The sequence below is a fragment of the Mustela putorius genome, unplaced genomic scaffold (genome assembly GCF_011764305.1).
Source record: "Mustela putorius furo isolate JIRA1106 unplaced genomic scaffold, ASM1176430v1.1 tig00537227_pilon_pilon_pilon, whole genome shotgun sequence".
In the NCBI taxonomy this organism is placed as follows: Eukaryota; Metazoa; Chordata; class Mammalia; order Carnivora; family Mustelidae; genus Mustela; species Mustela putorius.
The window spans coordinates 11,418,254-11,440,455 of record NW_025422368.1 but is presented as its reverse complement, the minus strand read 5'-3'; the positions used below and the strand labels follow the sequence as shown (position 1 = coordinate 11,440,455).

The 22,202-nt window shown below is 37.1% G+C and overlaps 1 protein-coding gene across 2 annotated transcripts in view; it reads right to left on the bottom strand.

The window, feature by feature from the left end:
• Positions 1-22,202, bottom strand: part of ADAMTS20 (ADAM metallopeptidase with thrombospondin type 1 motif 20) — a 193,499-nt gene that overhangs the window by 156,883 nt on the left and 14,414 nt on the right. For both annotated transcript variants that reach the window (XM_004765562.2, XM_045073142.1), the window contains exon 4: positions 2,334-2,593. In XM_004765562.2, coding sequence (XP_004765619.1) covers positions 2,334-2,593 — 260 coding nt within the window. The remainder of the gene's footprint in view (positions 1-2,333; positions 2,594-22,202) is intronic.

Genomic DNA, 22,202 nt, shown 5'->3' with positions numbered 1-22,202 from the left:
TTACCTTTATTCAACGTAGTACTGGATATCCTAGCCACAGAGATTAGACAACGAACAAAATAAGAGGCATCCAAATTGTTAAGAAGTAAAACTTTCACCACTTGCAGATGTGGTGATACTATACACAGAAAACTCTAAAGACTCCAAAATACTACTAGAACTGAAAAATGAACTCAGTAAAGTCACAGGATACAAAAATCAATGTACAGAAATGTGTTCCATTTGTATATACCAGTAATGAAGCAGCAGAAAGGAGAAATAAAAGAATCCCATTTACAAGTGTTCTAAAAACAAAATACCTAGGAAGCTTACCAAAGAGGTGAAAAGCTTATACTCTAAAAACTATAAAACATTGATGAAAATGTTTCAAGAATACCCAAAGAAATGCAAGGCATTCCATGCTCATGGGTTGGAAGAACATTGTTAAAATGTCAATACTACTCAAAGCAATCTACACATTTAATGCAATCCCTATCAAAATGCCAATGGCACTTTTCATAGAGCTAGAACAAGCATCCTAAAATTGTATGGAACCACAAAAGAATAACCAAAGCATCTTAAAAAGAAAAGCAAAGTTAAAGACATCATAATATCAGACTTCAGGTTATATTACAAACTTGTAGTAATTAAAGCATAAAATATAGACATGTCGATCAACTAAACAGAAAACCCAGAAATACATCCACAACTATATGGTCAATTAATCTTCAACAAAGCAGGAAAGAATGTCCAATGGGAATTTCTCCCATTTTTCCCAATGGGGAAAAAAAAACAGTCTCTACAAAAAATGGTGTTGGGAAAACTGGATGACTACATGCAAAAGAATGAAACTGGATCACTTTCTCACACCAAGCACAAATATAAATAATGGATTAAAGACCTCAACGTGAGACCTGAAACCATAAAAACCCTAGAAGAGAAAACAGAGGGCATTTCTCTGGCATCAGCCATAGCAACAGGGTTTTTTTGTTTGTTTGTTTGGTTGGTTGTTTTTTTTTTTTTTTTAGAGCTGTCTCCTAAAGCAAGGAAAATAAAAGCCAAAGTATACTATACACACACACACACACACAATACAAAGCTTCTAAAAAAACTTACAAAGCTTCTGCATAGCAAAGGAAACAACAAAATTAAAAAGCAACCTATGGAATGGGAGAAGATAATCTGCAAATGGCATATCCAGCATAAAGAACTGATACAACTCAATACCCTAAAAACAAATAATCCAATTTAAAAATTGGCAGAATATATGAAAAATATTTCTCAAAAGACATCCAGATGGCCAACACATGAAAAGATGCTCAACATCACTCATCATCAGGGAAATGCAAATCAAAACAAGGCGATATCACCTCATACCTGTCGGAATGGCTAAACTCAAAAACACAAGAAACAAGCGTTGGTGAGGATGTGGAGAAAAAGGAACCCTCTTGCACTGTTCATGGGAAGGCACACTGGTGTAGCCAATGTAAAAAATAGTGTGGAGGCTCCTCAAAAAGTTAATAGAACTACCCTACAATGCAGTAATCACACTACTGGGCATTTATCCAAAAATAGAAAATAAAAGTAATTTAAAGGGATACTTGCACCCCTGCTTACTGAAGCATTATTTACAATAGCCAGATTATAGAAGCAGCCCAAGAATCCACAGATAAACAAATGGATAAAGAAGAGGCAGTATATATACATATACAAATGGAATATTATTCAGACATAAAAAATGAAAACTTGCCATTTGCAACATCATGGATGGAGCTAGAGAGTATAATGCTAAGCAAAATAAGTCAGAGAAAGTATCATATGATCTCACTCACATGTTGAATTTAACAAAACAAGCAAGCAAAGGGAAAAAAAAAAAAAAGAAAAACCAAGAAACAGACCCTTAACAGTAGAAAACTGACAGTTACCAGAGGGGGAGGTGGAGGAAGCAGGTGATGGGGATCAAAGAGTACATTTATCAAGATGAACACTGATCAATGTATAAAATGGTTGAATCGCTATACTTATTTACCTGAAACTAATATAGCATTATATTAACTATGCTACAATTAAAAACTTAAAAAATAAATTATCATTTGCCCCAATTTCTGATTTGGTAAGTGTAACAGGAGCAAAATAGCATCCCCTTCCTTCCATGCAGAAATAAGAGGGTTTAAAAATCAGATTCAAGGGGCAAAAGATCAGTGCTACCAAGATCTTCCCTTTACCAAGGGATAGAAAGTATTCATGCAATGAATAATTCTTCAAGTATTTTCAGTAAGTGTTTTCAGAGATTTTCAATTAATGTGAAGAAAACATTAAATATCTTAGAAAGTTTAAATGACAGGTTTACTTACAATTGACATTAGAGTTAGTACATAGTGCTGCAGATTCTGTCCATGATGATGAACCATTTTGGCATCGGCTGTAACCATGACTTCTACATATCTTGGATAGGATAAGAAACGTTTTTTCCTGGAATGTAATGGGCTTCTTTCATCTTCCAAGGATTTATTTTTTGAAGGGTACCCTAGAGCCATTTCCTTCTTTACATTAAGATCTTCGGTCATATTGCTGTTGCGGTGAAGGGGTAAAGTGGTCTGCTTTATTTGACTTTCTAGGGGGAAAAGAGAATATAATGCAGAGCCATTAAATTAGATGGGACTAAAAATATTGCACAAAAATTTAATACATACACATCTGCTTCCAATGTGAGACACAAAGATAAAAAGAAGTTAAACAGTGTTATGCAGCAGTATTATGAGGATTACTATGCCTAGTAATAAAATGTTCATTTTCATAGATTGCCTTAAGAAAAACCAAACTCTAAGTCTTTTTTTTTTTTTTTAAGTTTTATTTATTTATTTGACAGAGATCACAAGTCAGCAGAAAGGCAGGCAGAGAGAGAGGGGGAAGCAAGCTCCCTGCTAAGCAGAGAGCCCGATGCGGGGCTCGACCCCAGGACCCCAACATCATGACCTGAGCTGAAGGCAGAGGCTTAACCCACTGAGCCATCCAGGTGCCCTAAGTCTTTTTTTTTTTTTTTTTTTTAAACAGCTATGGCGGTTCGAGTTCATTTATTAACCACTGTGTTCATTAAAAAAAAAAAAAAACAAGGAAAGTAGGTAAATTAGGCCCTCAAGCAATGATATTTCAACCCATTACAAAGTAATCACATTTTGAAGACAATATGGAGAAGCTTTTGTTAGACTTAAGTGAATATCACCATAGACAGAAAAATCAAACCATAGAACAATGGTGGCTTTTTGAATCCAGAAAGTTAAATGTAGATATAAATTTTATAATACTTGATTATATAAAATATCCAAAAACATGCTTATGTTTAAATACAGCATTCAAATTATTCAACATTAGAGATTATTACAGAGGCGATATTTAAGTCCTATGCATTTATAGAAACTAATTATTTGTGCTATTAGAAAAAAATTATAAGCTGCATAGGTGCTCATCCTATGTCCTGCTCCATTTTTTTCTCTCCTTTTTCTCTTTTTTTTCAGACAACTGTTTTGTGGAAGTGTTTTCAACGGAAGAGTACACCAAAGAATCAGTTAAGAAAAAAAATCAAAGGCCCTGGAAACTACTCAGACTTAGTTGTACTATAAAGATTAGACAAATATAAAACTATTACAAAAATAATTTTCTTTTAAGTAAGCAGCAACCTTATGCTTGTAAGAAACAAGAGCATTGTTTCCACAGATTCCCAAACCCTCCTACCTTTTAATATTACTGTGTACTTAGGTTTTAAAATTCACCTCAGTGGGAAATTCTGAATTTGGCAAACTGAGTGTATGGCCTTAAAATTTTGTCCTAAAATCTTTCTCCTGGGGTGACTCCACCACTAAAATATCCATGACCACTTAATAGATCTTGGAAAAGAGCTCAGACATAATTTATATATTACAAATTATATATATTATAATATATATTATACTCATTAAAATACAAATTAAAACACAATGAAACATTATATGCCCCCCCCAACAAAAAGGCTAAAATGAAAAATACTGGCAATGACATGGCATGGTAATAAAATGTGGGGTACCTGCACATCCCTATCCTGCTGATGACACTGAAAATTGGCATATTCAACTTGGAAAAAATTTTCCTAGGGCAGGAGGGAATTGGGATAGGTCATATAACTCAGTGCCAAAGAGATAAAATTGTTTACTTTTAAATACCAGACATAAGTATATATATAACTACTTAAATATAAGTGTATTACCAAAGAGAAACAGATACCCAGAATTTCCAATTTTAAAGGGAAAAAACCATTGTAAGTAAAGAAATATGGAAAAAGAATCAGAATGTCAGTATGAAACACAAACAACACCTAACACCTTCTGCTTACTGTCAGTCAAGTGCTCTTCTGGTAAATTTACTTATATTAATTCATTTAAACAGCACCATAAGAGATAGGTATTGTTAACTCCATATTACAGATGAGAAATCTGCAACATAGAGATTAAAAAACCCACAACCACAATTGATCACCAATGGAACTGCAAATAAAAACAAAAGAAACAAAACTAAATAGACCATTTATCATAATAGCGCATTCATCATAATAGCAGGGAACAGTTTAGATTTGCCTATCAAAAACAAAAGTTTCGCAGATATTAGGTCAATAAAATCCAGTCATATGTTAACTAGCACCACTGGGATTCAAATGCTGGGAATTTGGCTACAGAGTCAGTGGAGTACCACTTTTAGTATCACTAAAAGATACTGTTTGACAATGAAGGTTAAAGGGAAAAAAATCAGAATTTAGCAAATACAGCATTAGAGATGTCAAAAGTCTAATTTCTATCAGAAATGGAATGGGGGGAGCCTGGGTGGCTCAGTGGGTTAAGCCTCTGCCTTCAGCTCAGGTCATGATCTCAGGGTTCTGGGATTGAGCCCCCCAAGGGGCTCTCTGCTCAACAGGGAGCCTGCTTCCCCCTCTCTCTCTGCCTGCTCTATGCCTATTTGTAATCTCTGTCTGTCAAATAAATAAATAAAATATTTTTAAAAATTTAAAAAGAGAAGAAATGAAATAGGAATGTTCTATATAACACTTTGCCAAAACAAATGAATTCAGAAGAAATATAATTTCATACTCCATCAACACACAACAGTATGAATGCATACTGTTTAAAAAGTGAGAAAAATTAAATAGAACCTACTTCTTGGTGCTTTATAAACTCAATATACACTTTTATAAATACATATGGATATACAGAAAGCAAGTTGATGACCTACATGGGATTTAAAATGCTGGGTGCCTCAGATGAGCGGAGGCAGGTCAAAATGGAAGGGTGGGTAGGAATGGAATTATGTGACTGCATACAGGCTGCTGTCCAAGTCCTGCATTTCATGTTGATTCATAGATTTAAAAAAAAAAAAAGAATTTAATTAAAAAAATATAAAGACTGCATGCGCACAAAGCAGGGGGAGCAACAGGTGAGGAAGAAGCAGACACCCTACTGAGCAGGGAGCCCAATGCAGGACTCAATCCCAGGACCCTGGGATCCTGACCTGAGCCAAAGGCACATGCCCAATTGACTGAGCCACCCAGGTGCCCCAATTTTTAAATTAAATTCTTAAATAGTAATATACCAAACTAATAACTATTAAAATAAAACATCTCTCACTACTATCATGTACTATTGTTTTGGTAATACTACCTAAAGCAGTAAGACAATAAAATGAAATACACAATATGAATATTAGGAAGAAAGTTTTCACTGTTTATTTAGTATATAAATGGCTTTTATAACTAAAATCCCAAGAGACTCAATTTAAGACTTCTTAAACTAACCTCAACACACGAATAACTGAATGAGACATTATTCAGCTGTTAAAAAATGAATTAGTTCTGCATGTCTAATATAGAAGGATGTCCATGTGTTTTTAAGTAAAAAATTTAAGTGTCAATGATATGTACAGTATAATCTTATTTTTGTAGAAACTTCCAAGGATTCAAGTATTTAGCCATACAAATTTACATAATGAGACAAAAGGTATGTTAACTATACACCTCAAATTTCTAACACCTCAACATAGAAGGTGGATAGAATTATTTTATTCTTTCACATCTCTGTGTCCATTAAACTATTACAATAAACTTGTTTTATTGGAACTTTTAACCATGTTATACAAACAGCATCTACATGAAGGAAACAAAAGCGAAAATGAACTTTTGGGACTTCATCAAGATCAAAAGCTTCTGCACAGCAAAGGAAATAGTCAACAAAACAAAGAGGCAACCCATGGAATGGGAGAAGATATTGCAAATGACAGTACAGACAAAATGTTGATATCCAGGATCTATAAAGAACTCCTCAAACTCAACACATACAAAACAGATAATCACATCCAAAAATGGGCAGAAGATATGAACAGACACTTCTCCAATGAAGACATACAAATGGCTATCAGCCACATGAAAAAATGTTCATCATCACTAGCCATCAGGGAGATTCAAATTAAAACCACAATGAGATCCCATCTTACACCAGTTAGAATGGCCAAAATTAGCAAGATAGGAAACAACATGTGTTGGAGAGGATGTGGAGAAAGGGGAACCCTCTTACACTGTTGGTGGGAATGCAAGTTGGTGCAGCCACTTTAGAGAACAGTGTGGAGATTCCTTAAGAAATTAAAAATAGAGCTTCCCTATAACCCTGCAATTGCACTACGGGGTATTTACCCCAAAGATACAGATGTAGTGAAAAGAAGGGCCATATGTACCCCAATGTTCATAGCAGCGAGGGCCATAGTCGCCAAACTGTGTAAAGAACCAAGATGCCCTTCAATGGATGAACGGATAAGGAAGATGTGGTCCATATACTTTATGGAGTATTATGCCTCCATCAGAAAGGATGAATACCCAACTTTTGTAGCAACATGGACGGGACTGGAAGAGATTATGCTGGTGAAATCAGTCAAGCAGAGAGAATCAATTATCATATGGTTTCACTTATTTGTGGAGCATAACAAACAACATGGAGGAGGGCGATGGAGAGGAGAAGGGAGTTGGGGTAAATTGGAAGGGGAGGTGAACCATGAGAGACTATGGACTCTGAAAAACAATCTGAGGGGTTTGAAGGGGCGGGGGGTGGGAGGTTGGGGAAACCAGGTGGTGGGTATTAGGGAGGGCACATATTGCATGGAGCACTGGGTGTGGTGCAAAAACAATGAATACTGTTACACTGAAAAGAAAAAAAAAAGATATACTTACCATTCAAAAAAAAACAGCATCTACAAGTTTTACAGGCTAAAACACTTCGTCTCATTACATTTTGATATTCATAATCAAGCAGTGAAACAAATGATAACATGACCTTTCCAAATATCCAAATGGGTATTATTCAAAACTCCTTTGCCAATTACATCATCTTTATGAAATGCTTATTTTTATTTCTGTTCCAAGTCAAATGCTAAAATGATGTGCATCCTTTATTAATAGCAAGTGTATTAGGACCCAAAAATAATTTAAAGCAAATCATACCCATCAAATCAGGAACATCATGCAATGGATTATTTGCCCACTAGAACATAAAATATTTAACTATATCTGTAAATATAACACTTTTTTTTTTTTACAGTATAGTGTATTGCAGAATACAGGGAAATTGTTAAAAAATAATCCCTAACATAAACTACTAAAAAATTTACTGTTAAATATAAACTAGAAATGTAACTAGAAACCCATAATTCTACATAAACACCTTACTGGCACTTTGTATTCAAATTCTATAAAATAATTCATTTTCTTTTCCTATTCCTAGGTTTGCTCTATTAATATGAGTAACAACTTCCTCATATGCACAACTCTTGCCAAACCAAGCCCTTCCATTGAGTTCTTCCTGTCGTTGCCCCCTTTGTATCTGCTCACCAAGCTTTGCCATTTCTCCTTCAAAATTTTCCTTGTTTTGTTCCTACTGTCAACAGGGTCCATGTCTCTAAACTCTTCCAGGTCCTTCACACCTTAAAATATTAGAATCACAAATGCAAAAATAAAGTCTTCAAAAACGGCCCCACCACCTTCAATCCCTGTCCCACCCCTTTTATCCTTCATTCACATCCAAAAAATTCATTTTCAGGAGCATCTTATTTATCTCAAATTACCACTGATCCACATGACCATAAGTCCAAGCCCCTCCTCACAGCCGGCCACTAAACAATACTGTTTAGCACTACTGGCAAGCTATATAAACTCTTTAAACACTAAGAACACTATAGGGCAATAGGTTATGCCTTGTGTAAGTGCTCAAAAAAAAAAAAAATTGGGAAAAAGGATGGATAAAAAATTGGGGGAGAAAGGGAAGGAACACACTGAGAGGCAAAAGGTTTGTGAGACTGGAAATTCAAGGGTATGATTAACTCTAATTGTGATGTACAACAGCAGCAATTCAAAGCTGGAGAGATTGCTTTTGATTTGCCGGAGAGCAAGTGAAATATTCACTCTGGTCTCTACAGAGCTTAGAACTGATACTAATGCTCTGTGTTTGACCACATGAACAAATGTTCTACTTCTCCAATAGCATGTAACTGTTTTGAAAATGAGCATAAAAATCCAATGAGGCTTATTCTGGATTATCTGCATTTAAACCACTTGTTCAAGGGCCAAGAGGGTTCCCAGCTCAAATAATTCTGTGTGCCCTAAATAGTGATCATAGCAGATATTGTGAAATCTAACTTATTTCCTCAGGATTTAAACTTTTCTGGATTATATGTCCTATTGTGCCATGCTATGGAGTTTTGTTATTAATCCAACTATAAACAGTAATAAACCCAATAAGCACTAGTAAGAAGTATTATGTGAAGTGTACACTTCACGTAAGTTATCCCCTTTATTATTAATTCTGTAAGGTAGGTACTATTAGTATCCTCATTTTGTATGTGAAGAAAGGGGAACACAGGAAGGTTAAAGTCAACTGTTCAGGTAACAGGTAATAAAATATAATTCTGAAACATTTTTTAAAACATTAGTTTTCAATACAAAGACTCATGAAAATCTAGTCTCTACGATTTGTCAATTTTAGAAATCACCACTACCCTTATAGAATTACAGCACATAACTTATAAAGTATTTTATAAAGCTTTATTTCAAAGAGGTTCCCCAGTTAATTAGAACCCCACCTCCTAGTAACAAATGTGCAGATTATGGACTTGCCCATGACTGGCCGAAACTTGAAACATAAAAGAATCATTACATCACTAGTCCTCACTGCATCCCTGAATCAGTTTCAATTACAGTGCACATTTTTAAAACAGACATGTGACACAGGTTACACACAATTTCAGTAGCTACCAATCAGGTGGCATAACAAAGAAATGAATTCAGATTTCCTCAATATCAATTATTACATTAGAGTTCTAGATCACATGTCTCTTCAAAAGGTCATATGTGGTAATACATGTAGAATGCTAAGAATTTAGTAACCAGGGTCATAATGGAAAATGCTGTCTCCTACAGGACTAAAAGAGGAACTAGCTAGTCATATTCATGAAAATATGGGGTCTAGTCCTTCTTGAATTACAGAATCAGAGCTGAGTCAAAATTTGAATATAGTCATTTAGCTCTACCGTGCATAGACCTGGGACAGATCCAGAACTGTCCTTTCACTCTAGAGGCTCTGAAAGAAAAAAAGAACACTGGAAACCCCCAAATTATTCCCTATTAATCCCACACCCACCAAGAAATTCTAGTTCCTTCAGCTATGTTGGCTGACAGGACAAAGAGCACACAGGTCAAGCATTAGAGTAAATACCTTTTCTTCACCTACAGTCTCAAGAAGCCACCCCATGAGTTCACTCCAAAGATGTAGAAGACAGGTTTCCCTAACAAGCTGAATCAGGAGCTGAAAACAGGCACACATTCATTCATAAATTCCAAACCTTTAGGATTATTTTTCTTGGAAAGGAACATGCACCGGTGGTCTCTTTCGAGTTTTTGGCATCCCAATCTCTACACTCAAAGGGTATAGAAAAACTGTGTAACCCTTTGCCTTTTATGAGTGCTTTTTCTACAACTTCAAATCCTGTCCTTTATCAGAAATTCTAAGCCAAGTGGGACTAAGAAAAATAAGCCAAATGACACAAGTATAAAAATACAGAGGGACAACTATGCACGTGCCAATATGATATTCCAAACTCCTACCCTATGGCTTCTTGAAGGGATATTTGAAAATCATAGAAGTTAAATTTATACCCTAGCATCTGAAGATGCAAATAAAATAAAACGTTTCATTCCTTAAAGAAAAATCACTTATTCAGAACTCATGTTGAATACTGATCTCTAGTGTGTTTTTTTTTGCAAGTGTGGCTGAAGTTAGAATATAGCACAACACTAATAAGACTGACAAGAGTACAGAATTCTACCTTATTAATCTTATCTTCCTACTCAGATGAACCTTCACGCATATCCACTTACCATGTTTTGTTTTGTTTTTTTCTGAGAGAGAGGGTAAAGAGGAAGAGGGAGAAAGAATCCCAAGTAGGCTCCACACCCAACATGGAGCCCAATGTGGGGCTCAACCTCATGACCCTGAGGTCATGAACTGAGCTGAAATCAAGAGTCAGACACTTAACTGACTGAGCCACCTAACCACTCCACCACTTACCATGATTTAACACATACCCTATTAACTTTTGTCCAAACTTTAGAGCAGTTACTCTGGAACTACAAGATTTCCCACATTATTGGACAGTCGGCCTTGTGCCTGTGGAATCATTACAAAAATTCACTGAGGTCATTTTAAGTACTATTCTAATACCTCCCAAAATGCAGTTAAAGTGGGCATTTGCAAATATTATAACCTCTATTTGCTCTACCACAATTCAAGTGTTGGTATAATACTATTTTTCTACACTAGTACTAACTTGTTCAAAATATTTGAGTATTTCCTACTAGTTTGTCTTGAATTTTTTTATAATAAAGTTATAACTCATAAAAATCTAAAAGGTAATCTAACTTTATACTTTAACTCATTCTTGTCAAATGCTACTCTGGCCATTTTAATTTATTCTTCCTAGATCTGTCCTTCCTGAAATAGCTTTTGACTAAAAATAGAATTCTCATGTGAAATAGTCTTTTAATCTTTGATATTGCTTAAGGGTTTAAAAAAAAAAAAAAAAAACTAATGGTATTTTTCAAAGTAATTTTAACATTAAAAAACTTAGGTCTAATTAGAGCCAGACACTAAAAAGTATTAAAAAGTAAAACTCTGAAATCATAATAATACTTAATATCTGTATTACAGAATTAACTTTTATTCATATTGCTTTTGTCAGCTTTTACTAAGTCTATTAATTTTCATTGGTTCAGGGGACATCAAACTTTGAAGTCACTGATAAACTGAATTTTGATTTTCAAATAGGTATTTATTTCATGGTACATCTCAGAATTTAATCGATCACTGCATTTTAAAAAGAAGGTTTTTTTTTGTCAATCTTAACATCAGGATGTTAATCTAACATCTAGGTACATTTATATATATGCACAAAAAGTTGTAGACTGCAGACTAACAGGTCACCATGAGAGAGTTTTATCCTGTCAGTTTTCTGGCTCTCTTCCAAGAAAGAAAAGCCCAAGAAAGCAGCCTTCTTGGGGTAGGTCCAAAGGTCTGGATATTCTCCACATGAAACAGTGTATCTGTCGCCTGACCTGGCAATGGGCCCAAATCTTACTCCAGCAGTAATGATCTTCACAAAGAGTAGAACACAGGCGGGTACTGGCCAAGAGCATGGACCATGCTGGTGCAGTTTCCCCTGCATTTGTACTCATTGTGAGAACAGTCCAATCTCATGTCTCCAGGTCTTTAAATAGGGCAGCAATACTGAATCAGATTCTAATTGCAAATAATTAAAGTCTTTACTTTCTTTTCATGAGGAATTATCACATGGGTAAGCAGTAGAGAGCCAAAGATTAAAATGTACTTCACTAAGCATTTGCAATTAAATTGTGTTTTGGTAGACCAAAGGAAAACTGTAAAACAAGCTATATGGTTGATTAGTAATCTAAAACTATAGATAGAAAAATTTACATTTATTGCTCTCCACAAGTCTATTGAGTTATTTTCACTTTAGTCAGTACATCTGTAATATTAAGTGAACAAAACAAAAATGATGACATCCTTATATAGCTCACATACCATGGTCCATCATTTTAATCATTCCCTTCAATAGTTCATCTTCTTGCTTTCAGCGCAAGCGAAAAATTACAAACCAAAATGACTCATGAACACACATACAAAAATTCTAAAGAAATTACCAAATCCAGTATGGTAAAAACAAACTGCGTATCTAGTCAACTTTGTTCAAGAAATTCTAGCCAGTACAATAAAATAAAAGGTTGAAAGACTGGAAAGAAATAGCTGTCTACATGATTGTTCATGTACAAACCCAAATCATCAACAGATAAGCTATTAGAATATATGATCGAGGCTGCTGAATATTAAAAACAAAAATTGCCTGCATTTTTATGTAGAAAAAAATGAATTTTTAAAATTAAAAATCTCCCCCAATACTCACTGACAAAAAGAGACACAACAGAGGTGCCTGGGTGGCTCAGTGGGTTAAAGCCTCTGCCTTCGGCTCAGGTCACGAGCCCAGGGTCCTGGGATCAAGCCCCGCATCAGGCTCTCTGCTCAGTGGGGAGCCTGCTTCCTCCTCTCTCTCTCTGTGTGCCTCTCTGCCTACTTGTGATCTGTCTATCAAATAAATAAATAAATAACTTTTTTTAAAAAGACACACAACACCACTATAAAGATGTATAAACTATTACATGGGAAATAGAGGATATACCATTTGGATGGGTTAGAAGACACACTGTAAAGATATCCCTTCACCAAACTGATCTCTTGATCAATAAAATCCAAAATTCTTTTTCCTTTTGCAGAAACCAACAACCTGATTCTAAAATTTATATGCAAATACAAAGGGTAAATAACCAAGACAGTCTTGACCACATTAAGTGCTGCTTCTACCACATTTGAGAACTTAAGAGTTTGTTTTAAATATACTATCGTTGTAGCACAATGAATAGACCAACAGAAGTCCAAGATATGTCTGCATATAGGGATACTTTTCTGAAAAATTTGATACATTTTTAAAGTTCCTATGAAGTATCTGTTAACTTTAACAAGATAAAGTTTTTTTACTATTGCTTTTCAAAGATTTTTTTTTAAGTCCACTATTTTGGGATTTTGACAAAAGTAATAAATTAAACTTATTTTCAGATAGGTCTTTTTATTTAATGCTATATCTCTAAGTTTATCATAGGAGTTTTTTAATGAAGGTTTTCACAACAGGAGTAGTTCCCACCAAAGGCAGCCTAAAAATAATTCATCTAAGTCTCTTTATAATACTTAAGTTTAATTCATGCCAAGATTCTTGAATCCATTTCAATTAGCACATTTGAGGTCACCAATCATCTCTACTTTGCAAAATTCAATAATCAGTTTGAAATCTTCATATTCTTTAAATTCCTACCATTTTGCCAATTAATCTGTCCTACCTTTTTTTTTTATTGTATTTTAAAGATTTTATTTATTTATTTGTCAGAGAGCGAGCGAGAGCAAGCACAGGCAGACAGAGTGGAAGGCAGAGTCAGAGGGAGAAGCAGGCTCCCTGCGGAGCAAAGAGCCCAATGTGGGACTCGATCCCAGGATGCTGGGATCATGACCTGAGCCGAAGGCAGCTGCTTAACCAACTGAGCCACCCAGGCGTCCCTCTGTCCTACCTTTTTGAGAAGTCTTCACATGATTTGGGGGCACACATTCCTGTCCTCGTACTATCTTCCTGGCCTCTTAAATTTTCCTAGTTTAATACTCCCCTCCCCAAGTGCTGAACACCGGCTTGCCCCGCAGTTCAGTTCTTGGACTCTCTCCTCTGTATTCTAGTCTATTCCCTAGGTGCTTTCATCTAGCCTTAGAATATAGGACACTCTTAATTCCTGTTTTTTCAAGTCCAGACCCCCTTACCAACCTTCTAATTTACCTTGTCCTTGTCTCCTTCTGGACATCTAATTGATCACTCAAACCCAAAATATCCAAAAACCAACCAACCAAACAAACAAACAAAAACTCGTGATATTCGTTCCTAAACCTGTAGTTCCCACAGCCTTCCCCATTCTCAGTAAATGAAAACTCTATCCTTCCATTTGTTCAGGCAAAATTTAAAAAAAAGAAAGAAAGAAAGAAAAAGCCAAAACACTACTTAATCTGACCACTCTTACTTTCAACACTCACCCCCAACCCCAGTTGTCAGCTTGACCATCAAAATGTACACTGCATGAGGCTACTTCTAACTTTATGGCTACACTCTACATCCAAGACCTTATCATTGCTCAGCATAACAACTGCAGTATCCTAACCCTCCCTGCCTTTCCCTTGTTCTTCTGGTCTTGTTTCCATTTACCAATCTGTGTGATCCCTTTAAAATGTAGGCTGATCCAATCCCTCTCCTGTTCAAAATCTTTCCAGTATTAGAACAAAATCCTTATGATTTATAATGTCCTATAATGTGTTGGGGTGGATTCACCATGAACCAAAAACAGCTCAAACTTCTGGTCTCTTGCTTTAGAAAATCCCTTTCCAAGGCCTTGAAAAGAATCCTAGAGATCTTGCATTCCTAATTTTTCATCAAGCACCCCCCAATCTGTTTAGTCTTCAGGCCCCACAACGTGGATCCACCCATTAAGTACTCAGTCTAGCCTCCCACTACCTCTGTGACTTCATCCCCTACCACCTCCCTCCCTCCCATACTTGTACAGACTGGTTGTGGGACATGTTAAACAGGCCCCAGCACCTTTGTAGCTTCCGTGAAGGAGATACTCAATAAATATTTTACAAATGAAGGAACAAATGAATAAACAAATCCATGTTGGGGCAAGGTTGAGGTCTCAGCCTCCAAAGTTATTAATGCAAAACAAGAAAAGAATCTCCCCTTCGCTTTTTTCTTCACGTATACACGTGGAGCAGGGAAGACCTGCATAGGTCTTACCACGGCACTCCTCTTGCCTTCCTTCTGCTCCCAGCCCGCCAGGAGGTGGGAAACAGGACAGACTGTTGACCCTACACCATCGATTTTCTTCCCAGCTCAATGCTATGAACTGGGGGCTCCAGGACGAGTAGAGGATATACTAATGAGAATTCAGAAATTTCTATCTGCTGTTGCAAGATCAGATTTTGAAAACCATAACCTGAATATTACCCTTGGCCTTCCGGTTGGTGCTGTCCCATCCCTCAAATAAAATGCTGAGGAATGTGTGTCCCAAAAAGCCCAGGGAATTATCCCGATTTGCTAGAATAGACACACAATTACTGGATACAGCAATAGAAAAGGGAGTTAACGTAAAACTCTAACCAGTTTCACACTGTTACTGGTCCTTTCACATAGCCTGTATGTTAGTGACTAGTACCTTGGTCCTCCCTCCATTCCACTTCTCAGCACAAATGAAGTGTAGCTGTTGATCTACTAATGTCAAGAATATCCTTCATTCTGACTTCCCATGTCTCAGTTATCTCCTTTGGTAGTGCTCAACGTAGCTCAATTTTCCTAACAATAATCACAACTATTCACCTGTTGGTGCACATTCTTGTTTCCTCTACCCAGCATCTATTCCTCTAACAGTCCCCAGTTTCAATGTGGGTACCTAATCCTGCCCCTTCCCCTTACTCAGCCTGTGATTCCAGTTGCATCATCCTGACCCCACAAGCAGGGTGGGTCTGGCTGATTACAGCTCTGCTACCAGTAACAGCAAACGGTCCAGGCCAAGTCAGGTCAAGTAAAGTAACCAGACCCTATACCAGGACCTTAGTTTTAAATACTGGGGTCAAAGGACTCCCAGTACTCACTGGATAGCTGAGTTTAAAGCCCAAATCCCTTAACAAGGCTTAGATACCTTCATTAGCTTGTTCCTCCTTCCCTTCACAGCAGGATGTCATCTTGCCATCTCCTGATATCCCACACTTTACTACTTTTAGCTCCCGAAGTGGTTCAAGCACTGTCTCCTCTCCAGGCATTTGCACATGCTGTTGCTTCCAATTGGAATACTTTTTACCCTCTCTCTTTCTCTTGACCAACTCCTGCTCACTTTTGGGCCTCGGCTAAGAAGGTATTTTTTCAAGTAAGCCTTCTCTGACTTCCCCATCTGAATTACATCTTCGTATGAGGCCCCACATCATCTTCTGAATGAACCTCGTCTTACACACCTGACTGAGCAGAAAGGTTATTTGGGTACTAGTAATTCCTCACCTTTTTGTGCTGCAGTTATTACATATATAATGTATTAGTTCTGTGAAGAACGTAAAAAAGTGGAATAAAATGCCACCTTTTACTTTGAGAACAAACAAAATCTTTAAAAAGGTGGGACAGCAGAGGTATATAACAAATTTAAGAACAATGCAAGACAGTGTTAATTACACGCAGAACAATAGAGCCCCTAAATTGTGAGACATTCCATTGCTCGAGATTCCAGAGACCGCATTCTTAATCTTACAAAATTATAAGCAGGTACATAACCACAAGAAAGTAATTAAGATGCTAATTATAAAACAATTTAATAGCAATTTTCAATAAAGCAAGAGTCTAAGAATGTACTATTAGTGAAAGACCTAAAAATGAATGACTCCAATCACATTTTTAATCACATTTTTATTTGTATAAATGAAGAACATCCTAAGTATTTAAATCAACTATTTAGACTAAAGCAGGTTTTTTGTTTGTTTTGTTTTTATAAATTTGAAATGGTATGGAAGGAAAAGATTAAGGAAAAGATTAAGGCAAGAAACAAGCCAAAGGACATAGAAGGTGGTAGATCACTGGTAGATCACTGGCAAACACTGCCAGGAGGGATCTAGTTCAAGCAGGGGAGGCTGACATTGCTGTCAAGGGAAAACTCACAGGAACTTTACCTACCAAGTTGCACTTTACCAAGTTGGCTGGAAACCTTACCTAGGAATTTCAAAAACAGGAAGTACACTAATCTAGAGCCAAGATGGAAAAGTTCTTCATGGAGGTAGAACAGACAAACAAATGCACAGTATATTTCAAAGGGTTAATAGTCTCAGTCCCTCCTCAGCAGACTGATAATCAGATGAACCAGAATAGGTTATAGGAGTAAAAACAAAACGAAAACAAACGAAAGAAACTCTTAACCTCAGGAAACTGAGGGTTGCCGGAGGAGAGGAGGCTGGGAGGGACGGGGTGGCTGCGTGATGGACGCTGGGGAGGGTGTGTGCTACGGTGAGTGCTGTGAAGTGTGTAAGCCTGACGATTCACAGACCTGGACTCCTGAAACAAATAATACATTATACATTAATTAAAACCAAAATTTTTTAATAAAAAAAAAAAAGAACTAAAACCAGCAACAAATGAGAAGCTCTTATTTTACAAACCATGGAAGGAAATAAAATTCTAACTGATTTAAAGCACTTTGACACAATTATATTCAAGACACTGGCAGATCTTAGTCTCCAATTAGAGGACCATGAAAAGCATTTTTCATAATCTGTATTAGGCAGCTGTATTGCAGAAGATTAACAATTATCAAAACTTTAATGGGTCAAATTTCACAATCCAGGATTTTTCTTTGGGGATAAAACTTAAGAACATTACTAATAAGACTAAAAAATAACTACTTAAGAAAATATCCTAAGGTGTACAAAAGTTAACAAAGCAGAAGGGAGATGCGAATGGCTGAGGCAGATAATCTGTTATCCCAATATACTACTTCTCTAGATAATAGGACTTTAAAAGTAACACTTGCAGGGTGCCTGGGTGGCTCAGTGGGTTAAAGCCTCTGCTTTTGGCTCAGGTCATGGTCTCAGGGTCCTGGGATCGGCCCCGAATCGAACTCTCTGCTCAGAAGGGAACCTGCTTCCTCTCTCTCTCTCTCTCTGCCTGCCTCTCTGCCTACTAGTGATCTCTCTCTGTGTCAAATAAATCAATCTTTAAAAAAATTTTTTTTAAAAAGTAACACTTGCTAGGTTTCCATTATAGCAGGTGTTTCAATTTAAATAAATTTGGACCTCTCCACCACCCAAAAAAAGTCTTCTTTGGTGGGGATGGGTACAGATGGAAAGGGAGGTGGAAGAGAGTGGAGGCTTCAAGATTTAGATGTACTGAATCCAAGTGCCACTGAGACACCCAACAAAAGAGGAGGAATGGACAACTGTAGGCCCGAGATTTAATCTTAACAAGCTGGAGTTAATATTTAAAGGGTGTATCCTTTAATTAGGGAAGTAGAAAAAAAAATAATGAAGACTATTAAAAATGGTCTAAGATGGTTGCAACAAAAAGCACTTCTAAAAATTACTTAACTTAGAAGATGGGAGAGTAGTAACCAGCAAGAAGAGACATGGGAAGAAAGAAGCCAAGGTAGAAGCATATTGGGTCAGAGAAGCCAAAGGTATAGGACAAATACATGAAGAGTCAATCAATAGGTTGACTAAGCCTGGGTGGCTTAGTCAGTTGAGTGTCTGACTCTAGATTTAAGCTCACATCATGATTTCAGGGTTGTAAGACTGAGACCCACATCAGGCTCCATGCTCAGGGGGAAACCTGCTTGAGTCTCTCCCTCTGCCCCTCCCCCCACTCAGTACTCTCTCAAATCTAAAAAAGTCAATCAATAGTGAGAAATAGTCTCTAAAAATGCATTAATGGTGAGATTATTGCTTTTGCCAAGTAGGTCATAAGTCATCTTTGAGAGTAGTTTTAGTAAAGGGTGAGGAGAAGAGTGAGTTCTCTGTAGTTATTTATGGATTTAGAAGCTTGAGCTGACTCTTAAATAAAACACCATTAACAACACCATTTTAAGTTGACTCTTAAAAACACCATTAACAAGCTTATTAGCTCAAAATATTGGCCATGGTCAGAGACCTTGGCCAGAGATTTTATAAACAGGTGGCTAAGCAGCCAAACATAGCTCTTGTGTTTCTTCCCCATCCCCACCCCCCACACAAAAATCTTAGATTTTCAAATTATAAAAATACAAAAGATCTGGTAATACTGGTCCCACATTTCCTGTGCATCTTTTGTCAGAAACATGACTCTGTGTCCTGGAGTCTCCCGCAGTATCCTATTGACACCTCACTTTACTCATGTCCTGTAACTGCCTGGTCCCTACAGCTGTGAGCTACTGACACCTGACCTTTACTGAAACATTAAATTAACCATTTTCTACCTTCCCTAGGTTAAGACCCAAAAGGTAGGGTCTCAAAGCCAGTAGAATGCTTTCCTGGACTCCCAGCTTCCCAAGTCAATTGAGGCCCCCAAAGACGTCCATATTCCCCCCAACGGTTACGGATTATTTCCCATTTAAAGATTTAATCGGCATGTACATGAAATTTATTAGAATTCTCATATGTTCACAGGAATGTTATCCACATGGATTGCACACAGAACAAGCTATACCATCTCAAAGCTGAGGAAAAAGCTTTAAGGAAATTATCTTCAATTTACCCTTTTTAGTGCACTATACTTGGCATTCAAATCCTCTGCTGACAATTCAGCTGCTGTGACTCAGTCCCTTGGCCTTCAGTCTCTTCTCCTTCAAATCCAAAATTATCTTAAAAAAAAAAAAAAAAAAAGCTGCCCACTGAGCGATACCTTAAAAGATCATAGGAAGTCTCAGCTTTAAAACTGTCTCCTCCATGCCTGCAGGATAGCCTACAAAATCCAACAGTCCCTTCAGTTCCGCATCTGTGTGCCTGCGAGCCCTATCTCCCCTACTTCCCATGCTCTTCACAGCCGTCAGGACTCTGAGCATGGCCGTGCCATCGCCTCTTCTCTACAGGCCCGTTCTAACGTTTATGAGTTAAATAATTCCTGATTTGACCTTCAACTGCAGGACCAGACAGCGCAGTGCTTATGTCTGCCAACACACTCGTCTTCACAGGCACACTAAAACCATTAAAAATCATCCAACTACAAACCCCAGTAGGGTTTAGTTTCTGCCCAACAGAGGCTTTGGCCCCCTACCAACTTCCCACCCCTGCAGTAAAAAAGCCTTTTGCCTATTCCTTTCCCCACACTCCTTTCTGCCTCCTGACCAACCCAGATGCTTCCCCCCATGGCTTGTCATGGGGCAGGTCCCCATTGCTGGCAAATTATAAGCAAATGCTTTCAAAGGCAGTTATCTCCATGTCTGTCACGTTACCATCCTTGATCAAAACAAATCCTGGGTACCTTTTTAATGCAAGTCCCCCTCTAGGATCACCCTTTTTATTTTGCTTAGAAAATGCTTAGAAAGCCTTCAGGATGGAGATTAAGTGGTTTTAAATATCACCTCTTTGGTAAAAACCCAGAGCAGTTGTTCTCAGCCTCTTGAGCTGCATACAATATTGCTTCTAACACAGGGCAGCCTTGGTTGTTTTGTGATTTCTGTTCTTGTGCTCTTTTACACCCACTGGGCTTTGAGAACCTGAATGAAGTGAATCACTCAAGTCTTACCCAGTACAATCCTTTGCACATGTTAGGGACTCAAAGACCAAGAAAGAATAAATGTAGAAAAAACTAGGAAAAGCACAGAAACTTTAAAGCTGGCCAGCATCATCTAAAACCCATTGAATGACATTACATTTTCACTCATGTCAAGTCCCGTTTAATAGAACACGTGTTTTAGGTTCCTAACCCCATGACACGGAGACAAGAGGGACAGAGTTGCAGTGGAAGAAAGGGAGCAGGGCTTACTGGGTCTGAGAAACATAGACCTGGTCTGCTCTATTTTGAAGGATAAGCATTAAAACTATACTTCATATCCAGAAGATTTCTTCATTCCTGTGAACATTTTCAGAGGTTCCCCATTTTAAGGTTTTAGTTTTGTTAGGGTAGATGGTGGTAGTGTTGCAGGGCTGTGGAGGTTGTTTGCTCATTTTGTGGGTTCTGTGCTTTGCGATTTCTACTCAATTTTACTATGTCTGAGGTCCACCTGGGAGCCTGGTATTCACAGCAGCCAGGTTTGGTCACCAAATATAATTTGTATGACCTTGGGGCACATGGTGAAATCTGATGTTGAAAACAACCTAATTCATCAAGGCTGAAGCTGCTGTGAATGGCAACATTTTAGGGTCATAATGAATTAAGACGATCAACAGACGTATGGAAAAAATGATTTTTCCTTTTCCACTTAACCTTTTTGGTCCATATGCTAAATCTTTAAGCCAACCCATCTGGAGAGGTTCTCATGAATGTTCACCTATAGAATATAAGATCCTGCAAGTATTTCTGAATAGTGTGTGAATCAGGGAAGAAAAAGCCTTTGATAACATTTTACTAATTACATTCACAACTCTCCATTTTTACTAACAAAATGATGATTAGCAGCTAATTATTTAGGCCATTAATTGATTGCTTTGTGATTAAAGATATGTATGTTAATTATACTTAAAATTGAAGGCACTTTAAGAATTGAAAAGAATGGATACTGCCTTCAATGTTTCAGTAATTAAATGTTGTGGAAAAGTAGATTGTGATTAAAAAACAAAATTCTATCGCTTTCTATTTTTTGTGTGTTTTTTATAATAAATCTTTAGTATAAAATTTTTTTTAAACAAAAAGACTCTGGCTTTTCTTGTACCATTCTCCTTCTGATAATGAACACCGAGTGTGAATGCAAAACCCTGCATATCATTATGTGAAACATTTATGCATTCAGAGTGTCTACTTGGTGGTTTTCTTCTTAAGAAGCTAAACAATTCATTAAACAAGCTGCTCCCGAATGGTAGATCAGAACAAGCATAAGCTGCCTTCTGTAGAATTCTATTGTGAAGCTGTACCCATTTGTGTTTTCTTTGAAGCCATAAAAATGAAACCCTTATGCTCATATTAAAAGCATAAGAAAGGCATCTATTATGTCAATAGATTTAAAACACGGCCTTAGACACAGTGAGAACCACTCCAAAATGGCACTCTTATAATAGCAAAGGTTAAGAAGTGCATTCCCAGAGAAAACCTTCAAAGGCCTACATATCATTATATCCCAAAACAGATGGCATTGCAGCGTTGGGAACTATAGTTTATGGACACCTACAATATCAAATAAATCCTTTCTAATCCCACTCCTTTGTCTAGATTTTGTACTTTGATGATAACTGCAGGTGCCTTTCTCCATTCTTCAGAGAATGACAAGGATATGAAGATTCATGTACGTACATGGACACAACTCTTACTGGGACTTCAATGCACAAATATTTTACCAGCAACAGATTTATACTCTA